Raw genomic sequence first — 15166 nt, 5'->3', positions numbered from 1 at the left:
GTCTAAAATAGCCTGCCACTGCCCTCACTTCTACTAACACCCAACCCAGGAATATCCATTTGTTTTCCTGGCCTGAGATTTCAGCAAGTCTTAATGGGCTTCATCATTCTCCATGTTGGTACATTGATTACAAATGTCCTGTGGATTCATCTAAAATAAATTTTAGACTGGGATTATGTAAATATAGCCAATTTCAGAGGTGGTCTTTCATCAAAAAATAAACTTAAGCAACATAAAATAAAATGGCAGGTTTCAGCACATCTGAAAGATATACCCAGTGGTGGAAAGAGTACTAAAAATCATACTTAAGTAAAAGTGCTATTACTTGCCTAAAATGTAGTGCAAGTAGAGTAAAAATACCTGTTGTGAATATTACTTGAAGTATGAGTAAGAGTTAGACCTTTCAAAAGTATTCAAGAGTAGTGAGTATTACGCTGTATAAAGCTGACATATTTACATGTAATTTGTGCATACTTGTAAACGTAACATTCTGTAGTGCATCTAGTTACTGTCCAGCAGGCACATAACATCATAAGACGTTAATATTGGGTAAGATTTAATCCTGGTTTATACCTCCTCATCTAGTGATCAGCGTGACCCATGGCGCATGCCTTGAATGCAGCCGTGCATTTATAATTCTGCTGTTTTTGTTGTTCTGCAATAACACTTCTGAAACGCTAGCTGGCAGTGAGGTTTTTATGTTCCTCTGTGTCGAGTTTCTTAGCTGGTGTTTTGTTTTTTCTGAACACTACCTTAATATTTAAGTGGCTCAAGCTCACTCATTTTGAGGCGGGAACCGGCAGACGTGCAACAACTTTAATTGTAAGCTAAACACAAAACAACAGTTCCATCTGGAGCTCTTTCACACGACACTTGTAAACACTCGCTCCAAGGGATCCGTGTGGCTCTCAGTCACACCCACACTCGTCAGCACGACCAATCACAGAGCTTGCGGTACACGTCATTGCAACATGTAGTTAAATTTTTTGAGAGATGCGCGTCAGCGACTGCCTCGGCGAGGGCTATGCGACCACACGAAGGCTGTGCCAATGCATACGCATGCGCTTGACGCAGAAGTATAAATCAGTCTTTAGGTGGTCATGTCAGGTGACCAAAATTCAATGTCTATCCAGTGTCTAAGGACAACATTATTTTGATGTCCAATAACGACATCAAATGGCGTTGATATTTGGTTGATTTTAGGTTGTGTTAGAAACAGACCAAAATTCAACGTCGAGCCAACATCTTAAACCAACGTCACACTGAAGTCAAATACTGACATTTATTCGTCAGGCATGGCAACCAAAATCCAACATCTGATAGACGTCATAATGGTAACGTTCACACAAAGCCAAGCTGTAACATCATTAGATGTTGATATTTGATTGATTTTAGGTCCCCATGACGTTGGGGTACAACATCCGTCTTCCAAACAGTTTGCTGCAATTATGAATCGTTCACGTTTTGTGGTCGTTCATTAAGATGCGATTTGATTCAACTGGAATCAAAGGACTGTTTTTTCTAATCTCCTTACACAGGAAAAAATAAAGTAGTGACTGCAGGTAAAAAAAAAGTAGTGGAGTAAAAGTACTGATACTGCACTAAAATTCTACTTAAGGGAAAGTACAAGAACACATTGATAAAACTACTTAGTGAATTATAATTCCGAAGAAAAAACTACTGAATTACAGTAGTTTGAGTTTTTGTAATTTACTTTACACCACTGGTTATACCCAATGCATAGACATTAGGTTACATTTTTTTTTTATACTCCAAGGTTTGGAATAGCCAGTACCCAAACGCCAAAGCTTCAGCCAGTCGGCGGCCCCCAGGCTCTGCCTTACTCTCTATGATGTTACAGTCTGCTAGAGAGCGTCAGGTTTCCTTGTAAAATCAGTAAAGCAAATACGGTTTGTTCCATTTCAACAGGTGGAACCTGGTCGGCCTGAATGGACTCACTGTTCACGTTTTAATGAAAGTTTTTAGCTATTTCATGAAAAAGGTACACTACATCACTTGTGCTGTATTGCAAAAGAATATAAAAACATAAGTCGGAAGGAAGCGTGCAAAAAACAGTACAGAGAGAGAGAGAGAGAGAGAGAGAGAGAGAGAGAGAGAGAGAGAGAGAGAGAATGTGAGATTGGATGCTTTTGGTTACCAGTGCACACTAAATCAAAGCCTTGAAACTAGATCTTGTCTCTGCACAACGATTCCATGGGGTTTACTTAAAATCCCCTTGGAAAAAAGGAACACTGGAGTCATTTTTACAGTTACTAAAAGAAGCTTGTTCTGTTAAGAAAAACGAAGTAGGTAGTATGTGTTTTTTGGCAAAGAAACCTGCTGATATTTAGAACAAGAGCATGATATAGAAGAAGTGAACACCTCTGTGTGAGTCTATGAGGGGGAAAAAATGCTGTAAAAAGCAATGACTTCTACATCTTACACAATAATATTTTGACATTCAAGTAATATTTTTTGTTTTTGTGTGTTAAAAAGCCATGCCAGCTTCTATGGCCATTTTGAAGATATAGATTATATTTACTTTTAGTTTATTTATTTTTGCTAAAAGCTCTAAAAAAGTATTTAGATTATTGGTGTTAAAAATTGCTTCAAACGAATGACATTCACATATTATAATTAAGTGCTGCAGATGATGCCAGATATTTGAGCAGTTTCATGTTCTGGGCAGCCCAACACTGACATGACAAAACACATTGTGGTCAGCACAAATCATGTTTACCCTCCGTCACAAGTGAACCCATATTTATAGTAGTCTGGGTCATATCTTCTTTCACCATGAGATATTTTGTTCATGGTTTTGAGAATATGGGCATATTGTAGCCCATGTTGCCATCTTTCTAATTTGTATAGCATCTACCAGTTGAAGATGGATTTGTGCAGAAATACTTTTTGAACTTATACTACATAAAACTAAATACTGTTTGAATCAGAGGGTTTGAAATAATTGAAATATTGAGAAATCACACAAAGTTGAACAAATTAATTCATAGAGTAATACATAACACTACTTAAATATTAAGTTAAGTTTTGATATATTTACAGTAGGAAATGTACAAAATATCTTTGACATGATTTTGACTTAATATTCAGATGATTTTTATCATAATAATTTAATAACTTTGACACATACAATGTATTTTTGGCTATTTAAAAAGTATACCTATAAACATAAAACAAGCTTTTTTGCATTACCTAACCCTATTTATTCTATTCTTATTTCCATTTAGGCTTAATTTTCAAAACAGACCTGTGAATCTTTTATAGTTAGGCTGTACACAAGTCTGCTTTAAAGTATTTTCCTCAAAATGGACAAGCTGAATAATTTTTTTAAGTTCACAACTTACATATAAAATTGTATAAATGGTTAAAATCATGGATTTCTATTTTTATATTGTACAACAGTGGACATAATGCCCTAAATGACAGGTGGATGACTCAGACTGTAATTAAAGAGTGGAGCATCTTTTCACACCGACTGAATGGTGTTCACAAGAAAGCCCACTTCATGCTTTAGACCTTTTGACCGGATGTGCACACCAGGATCTGAGTCTCAGCGGGTTGTTGTTTCCTGTCTCTGTGACATTTAATGAACAGAGCTGAGGCGATAGTAAAAGCGAGCTCTGTAGACTGCAGGATCTCCACTCTCATCTAATTGGTCCCTGAAATGTCTATAACAGTGCCTTGGTATAAAAGCAAAGCTTTTTCCATAGCTTCCGGCTCCCCTTTTGAGAAGACCTATAAATTCAACCTTCTGAACTGTGATGAGAATACAGTGGCCTTAGTACAAAAGGTCACTCATCACTTTTTGCAAACTAATGCCAAACGCACACAAAAGAATCCAAAGCCAAAGTTAAAGTTACCTGCACATTTCATCATACTATAAGAGAAGCTCTTTTATTTTTTAAATAAAGACCACATTACTTAAACAGTAGTTTAAAATAGAGGTGTAATGGTATAGATCACATCCTACAGTTTGAAATGCATGTAATAACTTTTTCTTTTACTTGTACGCTAATCCAACATTTATAATAATTGCAGAGAGAAATTGCTTACCACAGAATTCAAGTCACATGTATCAAAAAGCATTTTGGCTTCCCTGTAAAATATAATGATAAATAAAAAATATATATATAAAGTTGTAGTGGGACCTAAATGCTTTCTTAGATTATTAATTAAAGCTGTTTTCTGTCACTGTTTGTTTAGCCTGCATTAATGCATTCATTGTAAAGCTGCTCAATTAAACATGAAAAGATCACAATCTCAATATAAACCTGTGCAACATGAATGATAAATGATAATGATTTGAATATGTTAAACAATCATTCAAAGCGATGCATTCAAATCTGTGTTTGATAGAGGGAGATTCCTTTTTTCACACTATTTCAGTTAGTTACAAACTATTAATTAACAAAGAAGTACTGGCATAACAGTTTATACTTCAGATATAAACACTGATGTTAAGATTTAAATCACTGCTTAATGGAATGTTACGCTAGTGAATGCTGTAGCAATTACATTGTGTAAGCAATGACTGGTGACAAACAACCATCAAAATTATGTCACTGAATAGGTTTTCAAAAATGATCCAACTATAATGAAACGTGAAGTTTCATGTGTGAATTGTTGAATCAATAATTGAAAATAAATATCTGTTGTACAAGATGTTAGATTTCTATATTTAGCAACATCAGCGACAGTAGCAAAGACAATTTGTCGTATTGAATATTTTCCCTCTTTCAGCTGGTTCTTTCTTGATTTTTACTTTTATTAAAATTACAGATTCTAAGTTCTGTTTGTTCAAAGCAATGGTGTTTGCAGTAATATTTTTTTTCATGTAAATGGAAAGCAAATGACATTTGTCTTCTTTTTTGCTTATCTGAAAAATGGTCCAATCCGTGATGCGAAAAACCATGTGGTCTGAACCGTGAGATTTGTGATCCGTTACACCACTAGTTTAAAACGGTTTCAAATGTGCTGAGATGATATCGGCTGAATAGTGCGGTAATGATATGGAGATAAAACATTAATTAAAAAACTTTTCAAACTTACCATTTCCAACTGATCCATTAGTTTCACAAGAAACTTTCGACACTCTGGAGTCTTGCTATCTAGTTTCATTCCTGTCTGCATGGCATAAAGTCGACCTGAAACACATTAGAAATGGAAGAAGTTTTTTATTGTAAAAGTTTTTCACAGAAGTGCTGTCAAGATTTTGGCGGTGTAAATGTACTATTTTATTGACTGAATGTACCCAATTATTTTAGAGATTAGTTTGGGTGGGGTTTGTTAATAGGGTAAAATGTTGACTCTTTAAGGAGTTGAATTCTGTATTCCATTCTAAAATTTGCCTGAGAATCAATGAAACTGTTAATCACAACATTGGTATTTAGTACATATTACCATTCACATCCCAGACACAGTTAAATTATTTGTTTCTCAAAAACTTAAAGCTTAAGCAAGGTTGTTTTAGAAAATATCCACAAAATTGATTTTTTTTCTTTTTTTTTACAAAAAAGTTGTTTTTTTTTTATAAGAAAGCAAAGGAAGCCCATGTGTCCAGTATATCAGACTTCCTTCATTTCTGTCCAAGACAGGAAGACCATTCCAGACAATCTCATGAAGTTGGTTGAGATACTGCCAAAAGATTGTGCAAAGCAGTCTTCAAGAAAAAAGCGCTAGAATTAAACAACAAAATAAGAGTTTGGTTGCATCTGTGTTTTTTGATCACTGGACAAACTTCACTTTTCAAAGGATACTATTTTGTAGCAAAAACAAAACAAGATATGAATTACAATTAATTATTTGCTGTATAAATCATTCAAAACTGCATGAAAATTGGGGGCTTGTGAGAGACGCTTGCAAGGACAGCACCTCATGTTGCCACATGACTATAAAAAGAAGCCCAAATGCTGCAGCAGAAGACATCCCACTGCCATGACAATTCCTCCTCCACCTTTCACGGAGTTCTTCATGTACCTTGTGGTTCATTCTCTCCTCAGTTTAAAATCAAACACCAGGTTTCCCATCAAACACTATTAAATTAATCTTGGGAGCAGTTTTCCTCTGTCCACAGCAAAGGTTAGCCTACCCTTTGGATTCTGTAAAATGGGTTTTCAAACAAAATTCTTTTGCACATGCAAACCATGCTCAGTGCTGAACCGATCAATGAGCTGAACGGATTCCTCCACTAATCCTTCACATTATCCTAAAAGAAATGTTGGCAGCTAAATAGAGGTTGTCAGATAATTAAGAAAATTAGAACTAAGTGTCAGATTATCACCAATAACTAGGAGATATCTAAAATTGCTCTTTAATTTTGATCAGCCTTTTTTTTTTTATGTTTGCGCTTGAAAATTGATTTACTTTTTGAAAAATGCTTAAAAACTTTTAATCCATATCCAGGATATGCAGTTAAAAGTAGGTGACCAATCCAACGAGAATGAAAATAATCACAACCCTAATAAAAATATGTGACCCGAAACAATAAGGTTATATATGTTACCTATAACCCTAAAGGTTATATTTGTCAATATAAAAAAATACATTGTACATTGAACGAATGATCATTAGAATGATAAGTAAAGCTCAGGTTACATTAAATATTTTGGTAATTTTCCTACAGTAAATATATTTTAGTATTTTTTGACCCTTCAGTTGTCAAAGAGATTTCGATTTTTTTTCCCAATGTAATAAAGTGTACAAAAGTTATAATGAATTTCTTTATGCATGAATTTCAATTTACAATTATGTTGGGCTTTGTGGTCAAGGGTCACATACAGGGCTTGACATTAACTTTTTTGCTCACCAGCCACTGTGGCTTGTAGTTTAGCAAAATTAATCGCCATTTTCACCAGCCACAATTTTGCTGTTGGAATTTTGCATAAATTTGAAATTGGCATGCTAAAATTATTTGAATTTGATTATGTGTTATGTCCACATGCCGCCTCATTCATTTAACTTTTTTGTGTGTTGTGAATGACCTTGCTCAATGTGCATGAGCAAACGGTTTACTCTAGTTAACAATCAATAATCGTTTCTTAGCCGCAAATTGTAAATGTGCCAAAACAAGCAAAATGTAGCTGTATACATGTACTTTTTGTTTAACAAAAAAGTTGACATTTAAAAATATATAGTCATGTAAAGGTCTCAGATCACCAGTTAACTACGTGTAAAAAAAAAAAAGATAAACCATATTAACAAAAGTAATTAAGGAAAAGAAAGCAAGTGAAAAACATAACTTGTGTGAGAATGAAAGATGATCACATGCACACAGTTAACCTCAGGCCCAATTATTATCCGTTTAAAAAATGGTAAAAGTGAAAGTAGCAACTGTTGCTGCTTACAAAAACACATCTGGGGATCTTGAAAGCAGCAGGACTGTGGGTGCACTAGCATCGCTTTTTGTACAGTCTATTTCAAAGACAACCAATCACACCAGTTGCGTTTCCAGGCACAGTTGCTTCACACAAGGAAACGCGCATCACATCACCTGTGCGCATGAGTAATCATTCTTCATTCGCTATTCAGCTGCTTTCTTTTGCTCGCGCAAGTACAATTATTTTTGTCAGTCATGTCGTTTCTCGATTCTAAGATCATATTTGCACACGTTTCTGGCCATCCTTATTGTTGAACCAAGAAAATTACAATTTCAAAATTATTACATTTAAGTGGCTAGTAGGAGAGGTTGTCTAACCCGCCACAGCTGAAATCTACCCGCATTTGGCGGTTTTAATGTCAAGCCCTGGTCACATGCATTAACCTATAATATGCAAGACAGTGTTACATAATTGAAAAATCATTTTAAACCAGGACTGATCGATATTAGAAAAATCTAACATTGCAATATATATATATATTTTACGATATATATTGCAATATTAATACAATTTCACCAAAAGACTATAATATCCCTATTTGGAAAAAAAAAATGTTATATACAAATATTATGTTATATCATTTTGGATGATTCTGCAGTGGAAGTGCATCTCCACAAAATATAAATAATCTATACATTTTTTGGGGGTCCCCAAACACATTTCCGTAGTTGTCTGTGCTACTTGCAGTGCTTTACTGTATATGTATTGTGATTATTTTCATGCACGTGTTTAGTAAGAGATTGATGAACAAATGTTTACGATTTACATTTACAATTTATTTTTTGGGGTCCCCCAACATGTTTTCGTTATGGTATGTGCTATTTGCAGTGCATTTCTGTATTTTCATGTGGTTTGAGAATTTTCATGCACAATAATCTAGAAACACAATTAAGAAGATACAATTTAAATAAAATGTTTTATCATTTCTTGAGTCTAACAGTATAGAAGTACAGTAACTGAATGATAACAATAATTCAATAAAATTAATTGTAGTTTTACAATTGTACAATTTCTGATAACTAAATGTTTTTGAAATCATTATACAATCAGGCATCAAAAACACCATAATTTTGTGGCTAAAAAGTATCAGTTCAGACACTATTTTGGCACCGGTATCGCTTTAAAAGTATCGATTTGGCACTAATATCATTTTAAAAAGTATCGATTTAGCACCGGTAACAAAAAACAAAACAAATAATAACCAACCCTAATGCTGAGATGATATATTGTGCAGGCCTATTTTAAACCACGTTTCTATGATTCTTTAATACCCTTTTCTTGCCAGTAAACTACATCCTTTGCTTTTAAGTCTCATTGGACCACTGGAGTCTAGCTGTCAGTACAGCTGAAGTTACAAAACATGGTCTAGCCTACACATCTGGCACATGTCTTCAGGGTATTTTACAGGCCATATGTGTCCTGTATAACAGAATACCCACTGCCTTGCACTTTAAGTACAATATACAAAGTGAGAAAGGCTGAAAAGTGCCTCATAAGCCTTTGATGGACACTTTGAATACCAGAGCAATGGCTGCCAGGCCAGACAGCTCTAAAAGACACAGATGTTGCTGCTGTGATAGTGTAAAAACTACATTCAAATGCAGTGTGAATTACCTTAACCTTACATAAGAATAGGAAGCATTAACTCAAGGGTCAATTTTAATATTATTGAATGCAATTACAAGTCTTGATTAGTGAACAGACTTTAATAAAAGAAAGCGAAAGCACACAGAAGAAATGAAGCATGAAACTGGAAGCACGCTCATTAGAATTCAAGAAGGATGGCAAACAAGCTCTTCATTATAGGGGTGGCTGGAAGAAGACAAGACAACAATCAATTGCTATTGCGCAAGTTCAAAGTCATTAAGTTAAGGAGTGTTAAGAGAGACATTCTGGGAAAAAAATCTGGTAAGCCCAGAGCCTTAGGGATACGCTCCACTAATGATGATAATATCAGGTCCCACCCACACTTTCACCAATTTAAAATCTCACCTAGTTGAACCTATACTGTCCCAAAGGAAATTAAAAGATGAGGGCTCACAAACGATTCCACAGCTTGCTATCACATTTATGTGATGAAGAGGTACGGAATGATCCCCTCATGGCCAAATATCAGCCAAAATCATTTTGCACTAAATATTAAGATGCATTAACGTGACAGAGCTAAATGTCACTACAATGACAAAACTAAAAGAGAGAAAACTAATAGAAATAAACCTATGAACTATTCACTTTGTCTTCAAATGGTATGCATTTGCAATAAACGTCTTGGAAATAACCTGAAGACTGGCTTACTTATTTGATACTGCCAAAGTCAAGATGTAGTTAAGCAATTCCAGCATTATGGATGCGACATTTGGTGTAAGATCTTGAAACATAAATCCACAGATTGAAAAATCCACCACAATGTAAATGTTAAAGAGTGTATTGAAAAATCCATTTATACTTTTCAAAAAACAACCAACCACAGAGTTAAGGGATCCGAAATAAATCAAATGTTTTATATTTTGAATGAGGAAAATAAACATGCAATATAGATGTGATCAAAAACTGTAGTATACAATTAGAGCTGTCCGATTAATCGTAATCGAATCGCAATTTGAAACGCTACAATTAGCTAATCGCAAAAAGCTATGATATGATATGATATGAAATGAGTGATATGAAATATATATCATTTCATTTTCCCCACCCTGAGAAGATGCATGACTGCCGTCTGTGTGTCAACTGAGTATGCACACTTTGGTTCTGCCCAATCAAAATTGTGCAACCAAACTGTGCAAAACGCCCACAATAAGACAAACAAACGAATAGGAAAGGGCGAACGAGGGGAATGATGGCATATTTTGGTTTCACACAAACAAAACACCAAACAAAAACAGGTATTTTGAAATAGCTGTCACGGAATTGTAGCTAAAAATAAATACTAGTAAAAAAATTAAATAAAATTCAAAGCTCTCCACAGCTCTCTCTAAAGTGCAGTACAAGTGGAGATTACATTCATATAATACGAGCATGTGAATCTCCCCGATTTCCTCTGCTCATGCTCAAAACATCTTGCACACCCTCAGATATACGCTTCTCATGTGCAGATTTTCTTGTGCGCTGTCAAATAAACGCTGCTAAAGTGCAATTTAGTGCGTTTATGTAACGAGTATGTCTCCAACATGTATTAGATTTACTTGAAATATTTATGACTGTCTCCAATAGACCTACAAAACAGCATCGTAAAGTAAAGTGAAACGACCAAAAACTCCAGTAAGAGAAATCAATTGTATGCAGAACCATAGACCTTTATCTATAAATAAAGTATAATTACGGAAACTGCGTTCATCAAAACTGAAAGCTACATTGTGTTTGCTGGACATTGCGCAGCCCTGTCAGTCAGTCAGTCACCATGTAACCTTAAAGGTTTAAACAAATAATGCACGGCACTACTATGATCACAGAAAAGTTTTCTGTTATATTTAACTTACATTTTATTATGTTTTGGTGCAATTACAACCTGCTATAAAAAAAAGTAATTAAAAAAACAGCAACAATTGAAGGTTTTGAATGAGAAGCTGTGATGTAGCAGTGGTGGGAATGGGTTTTGGTGTGGCGCCCCCACCATGGAAAAATGAATGAAGCGGAAACCATGTATATTTATCTCATTAAATTTTACACTTTGGTATTTATAAAGAAAAGGCTTTGTTATGGATGTTACGGATTTGACTAATGTGAAAACTGACACTTGTGAGACTTTCGTAAATCAAATAAAAAGGTAGAAAAAGTTTGATTTTTTTGAAAAATGTCCTTTTTCCATGACAAGGTTGACATTGCTCAGTTATTAATGAGAAAAAGTAGAGATAAATGTTGTGAAAATATACATAAAAAGTCTGCATACTTCCATGGACATACAAGGAATGTATATAGTAAATCATATTCAGCTAAACATGTTTTAGACATATATTCTTTTGTTGTAAAGCACTTAGGAAAGGTTAGAAACATTTTCTCTCTATTACAGCAGTCTGACATATCCAAACAATAAAACTAATTCCACATGCTTTTCTGAAGCGACATCTGTCAAGCCAAGACAGGACTTTGAATAGCACTTTTTGTGCGAGACAGACCTTGAAATCAGTCACCTAATTCCGATTTTAAACATACTAGCCAGTTATAAAACAAGCATTCAATTACAGCTTCCCGATGAAAACAAGAAAAGCAAATACACCCAGCTGTGAGCGCTCACACCAGTGCAAATACATCCTGTATGTTAGTCATCATGAAGACATTTATGCTTCCGACGAGATTTTTTTGGTCACTTGTTGAACATGACACATGCAGTTGAAATCAGAATTATTAGCCCCCTTCGAGTTTTTTTCTTCTTTTTTAAATATTTTCCAAATGATGTTTAACAGAGCAAGGAAATTTTCACTGTATGTCTGATAATATTTTTTCTTCTGGAAAAAGCCTTATTTCTTTTATTTCGGCTAGAATAAAAGTAGTTTTAATTTTTTAAACACCATTTTAGGGACAAAATGATTAGCCCTTTAAGCTATATTTTTTCTCGATAATCTACAGAAAAAAACATCATTATACAATAACTTGCCTAACTACCCTAACCTGCCTAGTTAATCTTATTAACCTAGTTAAGTCTTAAAATGTCACTTTAAGCTGTATAAAAGTGTCTTGAAAAATATCCAGTACAATATTATACATGTCATCATGGCAAAGACAAAATAAATCAGTTATTAGAAATAAGTTTTTAAAACTATAATGTTTAAAAATTGTTAAAAAAATCTTCTCTCCATTAAACAGAAATTGGGAACAAAATAAACAAGTGATCTAATAATTCAGAGGGGCTTATAATTCAGACTTCAACTATTATTGTCATCACAGAGGCTGATCATATGTATGCATGCATGCATATGTACCATTCCATCAACTGACTCAGACTCATTCAGTATTTTATTAATTAGAAAAATAGAGAATCTAATTAATTAAACACTAAATCAGTATGAGCCAGTTAAAGTAATGTTACAAATGTATGCGTGCACACAATCAGCCTTAGTTACACTTTTAGAATTATTACATAACTCCAAGAAAGTTTTATTACATCAGTACTGCATTATTACAATATTATACAGTTTTGTTACTTTCTCCTAATTTTAACAGAATTTCTCATGATGACAAAAAAAAAAAACTGGGTGTCTCTTACATATTTTTAGCTTGAGAGAACGTCTTATAAAAGTGAAAGTAAATTTGATCATTCATTATGCAGCAGTAATTAAACAGTGCATAGACAGTTTCATGCCAAACAAAAACATTTAAATAGCTCATTTGGTAACGTGTGTTAAAAGTTACGATCTACAAAGGCCAAAAAAAAAGTCTTTGTACCAGTCCATTTGCAATGAGTCAAGCTCTGATTCATATTCCATTTTGTTCTAAAAATAAAAAAAATAAATAAAACAAATCTCCATATTAAGATTTGGAAGAAAACAGGTTACGATTCAAAGTTAGATAACCCTGCATGAGTGAACAAAATAAGTGGGCCGAAAAGAAAAGCTCATCCAGTATTTGATATATTTGTGTCAAGTACTTCCCGTCCTTGTTTCTTTAAAAACAGTCCATTTCCTCTTCCATGAGGCCCAATTTGCAGAGGCCTGATGTCTATCAGAAAAGATCACAGCATACAGGCACAAAGTCCTTCTTTGTAACAGTATGACGCCCATACTGCTCAACATCCAATTTTCCTCAAAAGAAACAATACAACAACGAAGCCATTCAAACAAGAATGAAAATTAAAACCATAATCTATTCTTTTCCATGGATTTTTGTCTTCATTGTTTTAATGAAAGTGAAATAGGAGTGAGAGTAAGTGTTAGAACGTTTATGACAACAAACTTTTTGTTTCCAAAAAGCCTCGTTAAGGACCTAATATACTCTAAGTTCTGTTTTTATTTTTTTTTATTTAGGGTTAAAAAATTGCCTACATCTTAAGTCTGTCCCGATTTCAGAGTCACAATCAATTAAAAAGTGCAAATATGTTCAGCCTGTTTCCCTCTCAATATGGGAATAATCGAATTAAGAACGTGATTGAGTGAAATTGAGACTGTCAAGCACATGTGGTCAGAGGGGCACCGTGATCTGTCAGTGATTTTTTTTTTTTTTTTTAAATCAGTGTTTACATTTTTTGTCCTCTTGTCCTGCAATCATATAGGCTGGCCAGTTAGATTTGAGTTTTATTATGTGCCCAGAACTTTATGTTGAATGTTGCGGAGGGTACATAGCGTAGCATGTAGGATAAGGATAAATGCATAGCATATAATATTTGCCACTAAAGGATGTGTATTCACAACCAACAAAAACATATTTTGACGATGCAGTGAGTGAGTGGGGAATTATGGGAGCTGCCATCTTCATTAAATCCTAAGGGACTCCTAGAAAATATGTTGAAGAGCTAAAGTATTCAAAAAGTATTATAGTAGTATAAAGCGGAGTAAGGCTGAAATTGTCATTGAAGTGAAACATGACTCCTGAAGCAATTGCTGATGGGAGACAAGGGCAACATGGCATGAAAACAGCAGAGATTATATAATGCCACAGTGCACTGCGGGCGAAGCAGTGTCGCAGTAGGTAGTGCTGTCGCCTCACAGCAAGAAGGTCGCTGGTTAGAGCCTCGGCTCAGTTGGCATTTCTGTGTGGAGTTTGCATGTTCTCCCTGCGTTCGCATGGGTTTCCTCCGGGTGCTCCGGTTTCCCACACAGTCCAAAGACATGCGGTACAGGTGACTTGGGTGGGCTAAATTGTCCGTGTGTGTGTGAATGTGTGTGTGGATGTTTCCCAGAGATGGGTTGTGGCTGGAAGGTCATCCGCTGCGTAAACATTTGCTGGTTAAGTTGGCGGTTCATTCCGCTGTGGCGACCCCGGATTAATAAAGGGACTAAGCCAACAAGAAAATGAATGAATGACAGTGCACTGCTTGAAAGAAACTGCGCTGCTTTATCATACTAAATACATTTTAAGGTTCCGTTATAATGCTGCTCTAGCGGTCAAATAAAAAAAGAATGATATATTAAAGTGTCTTTGAGGTTTCCTTGTTGTTTATAAATCCAAACCGGAAAATGAGGGTGTATGATGTCATAAGCATAGAGGACACGATCCATGTTACAAGTTAAATTTTATTTTTTTGGTATAATACAAGAACATCAGTCTGCAAAATATAATACTGTTCTAGTTGTTTTTGGACAATGTAATGGAAAAATATGTACATATTTTGCCTTTAAAGGGCACCCATTTTCTTTTTCAAGATTTAAAATAAGTGTTGTGTCTCCAGAATGTGTCTGTAAAGTTTCAGCTCAAAACACCCATCAGATTATTTATTATACCTTTAAGAATGTTAAAATTTTCTGCTCTGAACACAATGTAGCTGTTTTTGTTGCCTGTGCCTTTAATGCTAGTTCTCCCCGCCCACCATTCCCAAGTGCCTGTCAGAGTGTGCCTCAATCTCCGCCACAGTGACAGACATGAGAGAAGGAGATCTCACGTAACATTTGAGAGAAATACTACAGTAAGAACTTTCCCAATGATTATTTGATGTATTTGTTGGGGAGTTGCAACAGTGAGTCACACACAATGTCATTAAAAAGTTACAATGAATGAACGCACACAGACATACACACAGTGGACACACACACACACACATTGTGTACGTTTAACTTTGCACAGTTCTTGCATGCCAATGTGACAGGATACGTGTTAATATCCACTGCTGTGTGGATATCTGT

At 34.9% G+C, this 15166-nt stretch overlaps 1 protein-coding gene across 2 annotated transcripts in view; it reads right to left on the bottom strand.

Moving 5' to 3' along the window:
• vta1 (vesicle (multivesicular body) trafficking 1) overlaps positions 1-15166 on the bottom strand; it is a 72619-nt gene that overhangs the window by 44650 nt on the left and 12803 nt on the right. For both annotated transcript variants that reach the window (XM_087296552.1, NM_213140.1), the window contains exon 2: positions 5071-5165. In XM_087296552.1, coding sequence (XP_087152678.1) covers positions 5071-5165 — 95 coding nt within the window. The remainder of the gene's footprint in view (positions 1-5070; positions 5166-15166) is intronic.

The sequence above is a fragment of the Danio rerio genome, chromosome 20, assembly GCF_052040795.2.
Source record: "Danio rerio strain M-AB ecotype USA chromosome 20, GRCz13ab, whole genome shotgun sequence".
Lineage (NCBI taxonomy): Eukaryota > Metazoa > Chordata > Actinopteri > Cypriniformes > Danionidae > Danio > Danio rerio.
This window is presented reverse-complemented; position numbering and strand designations above follow the sequence as displayed.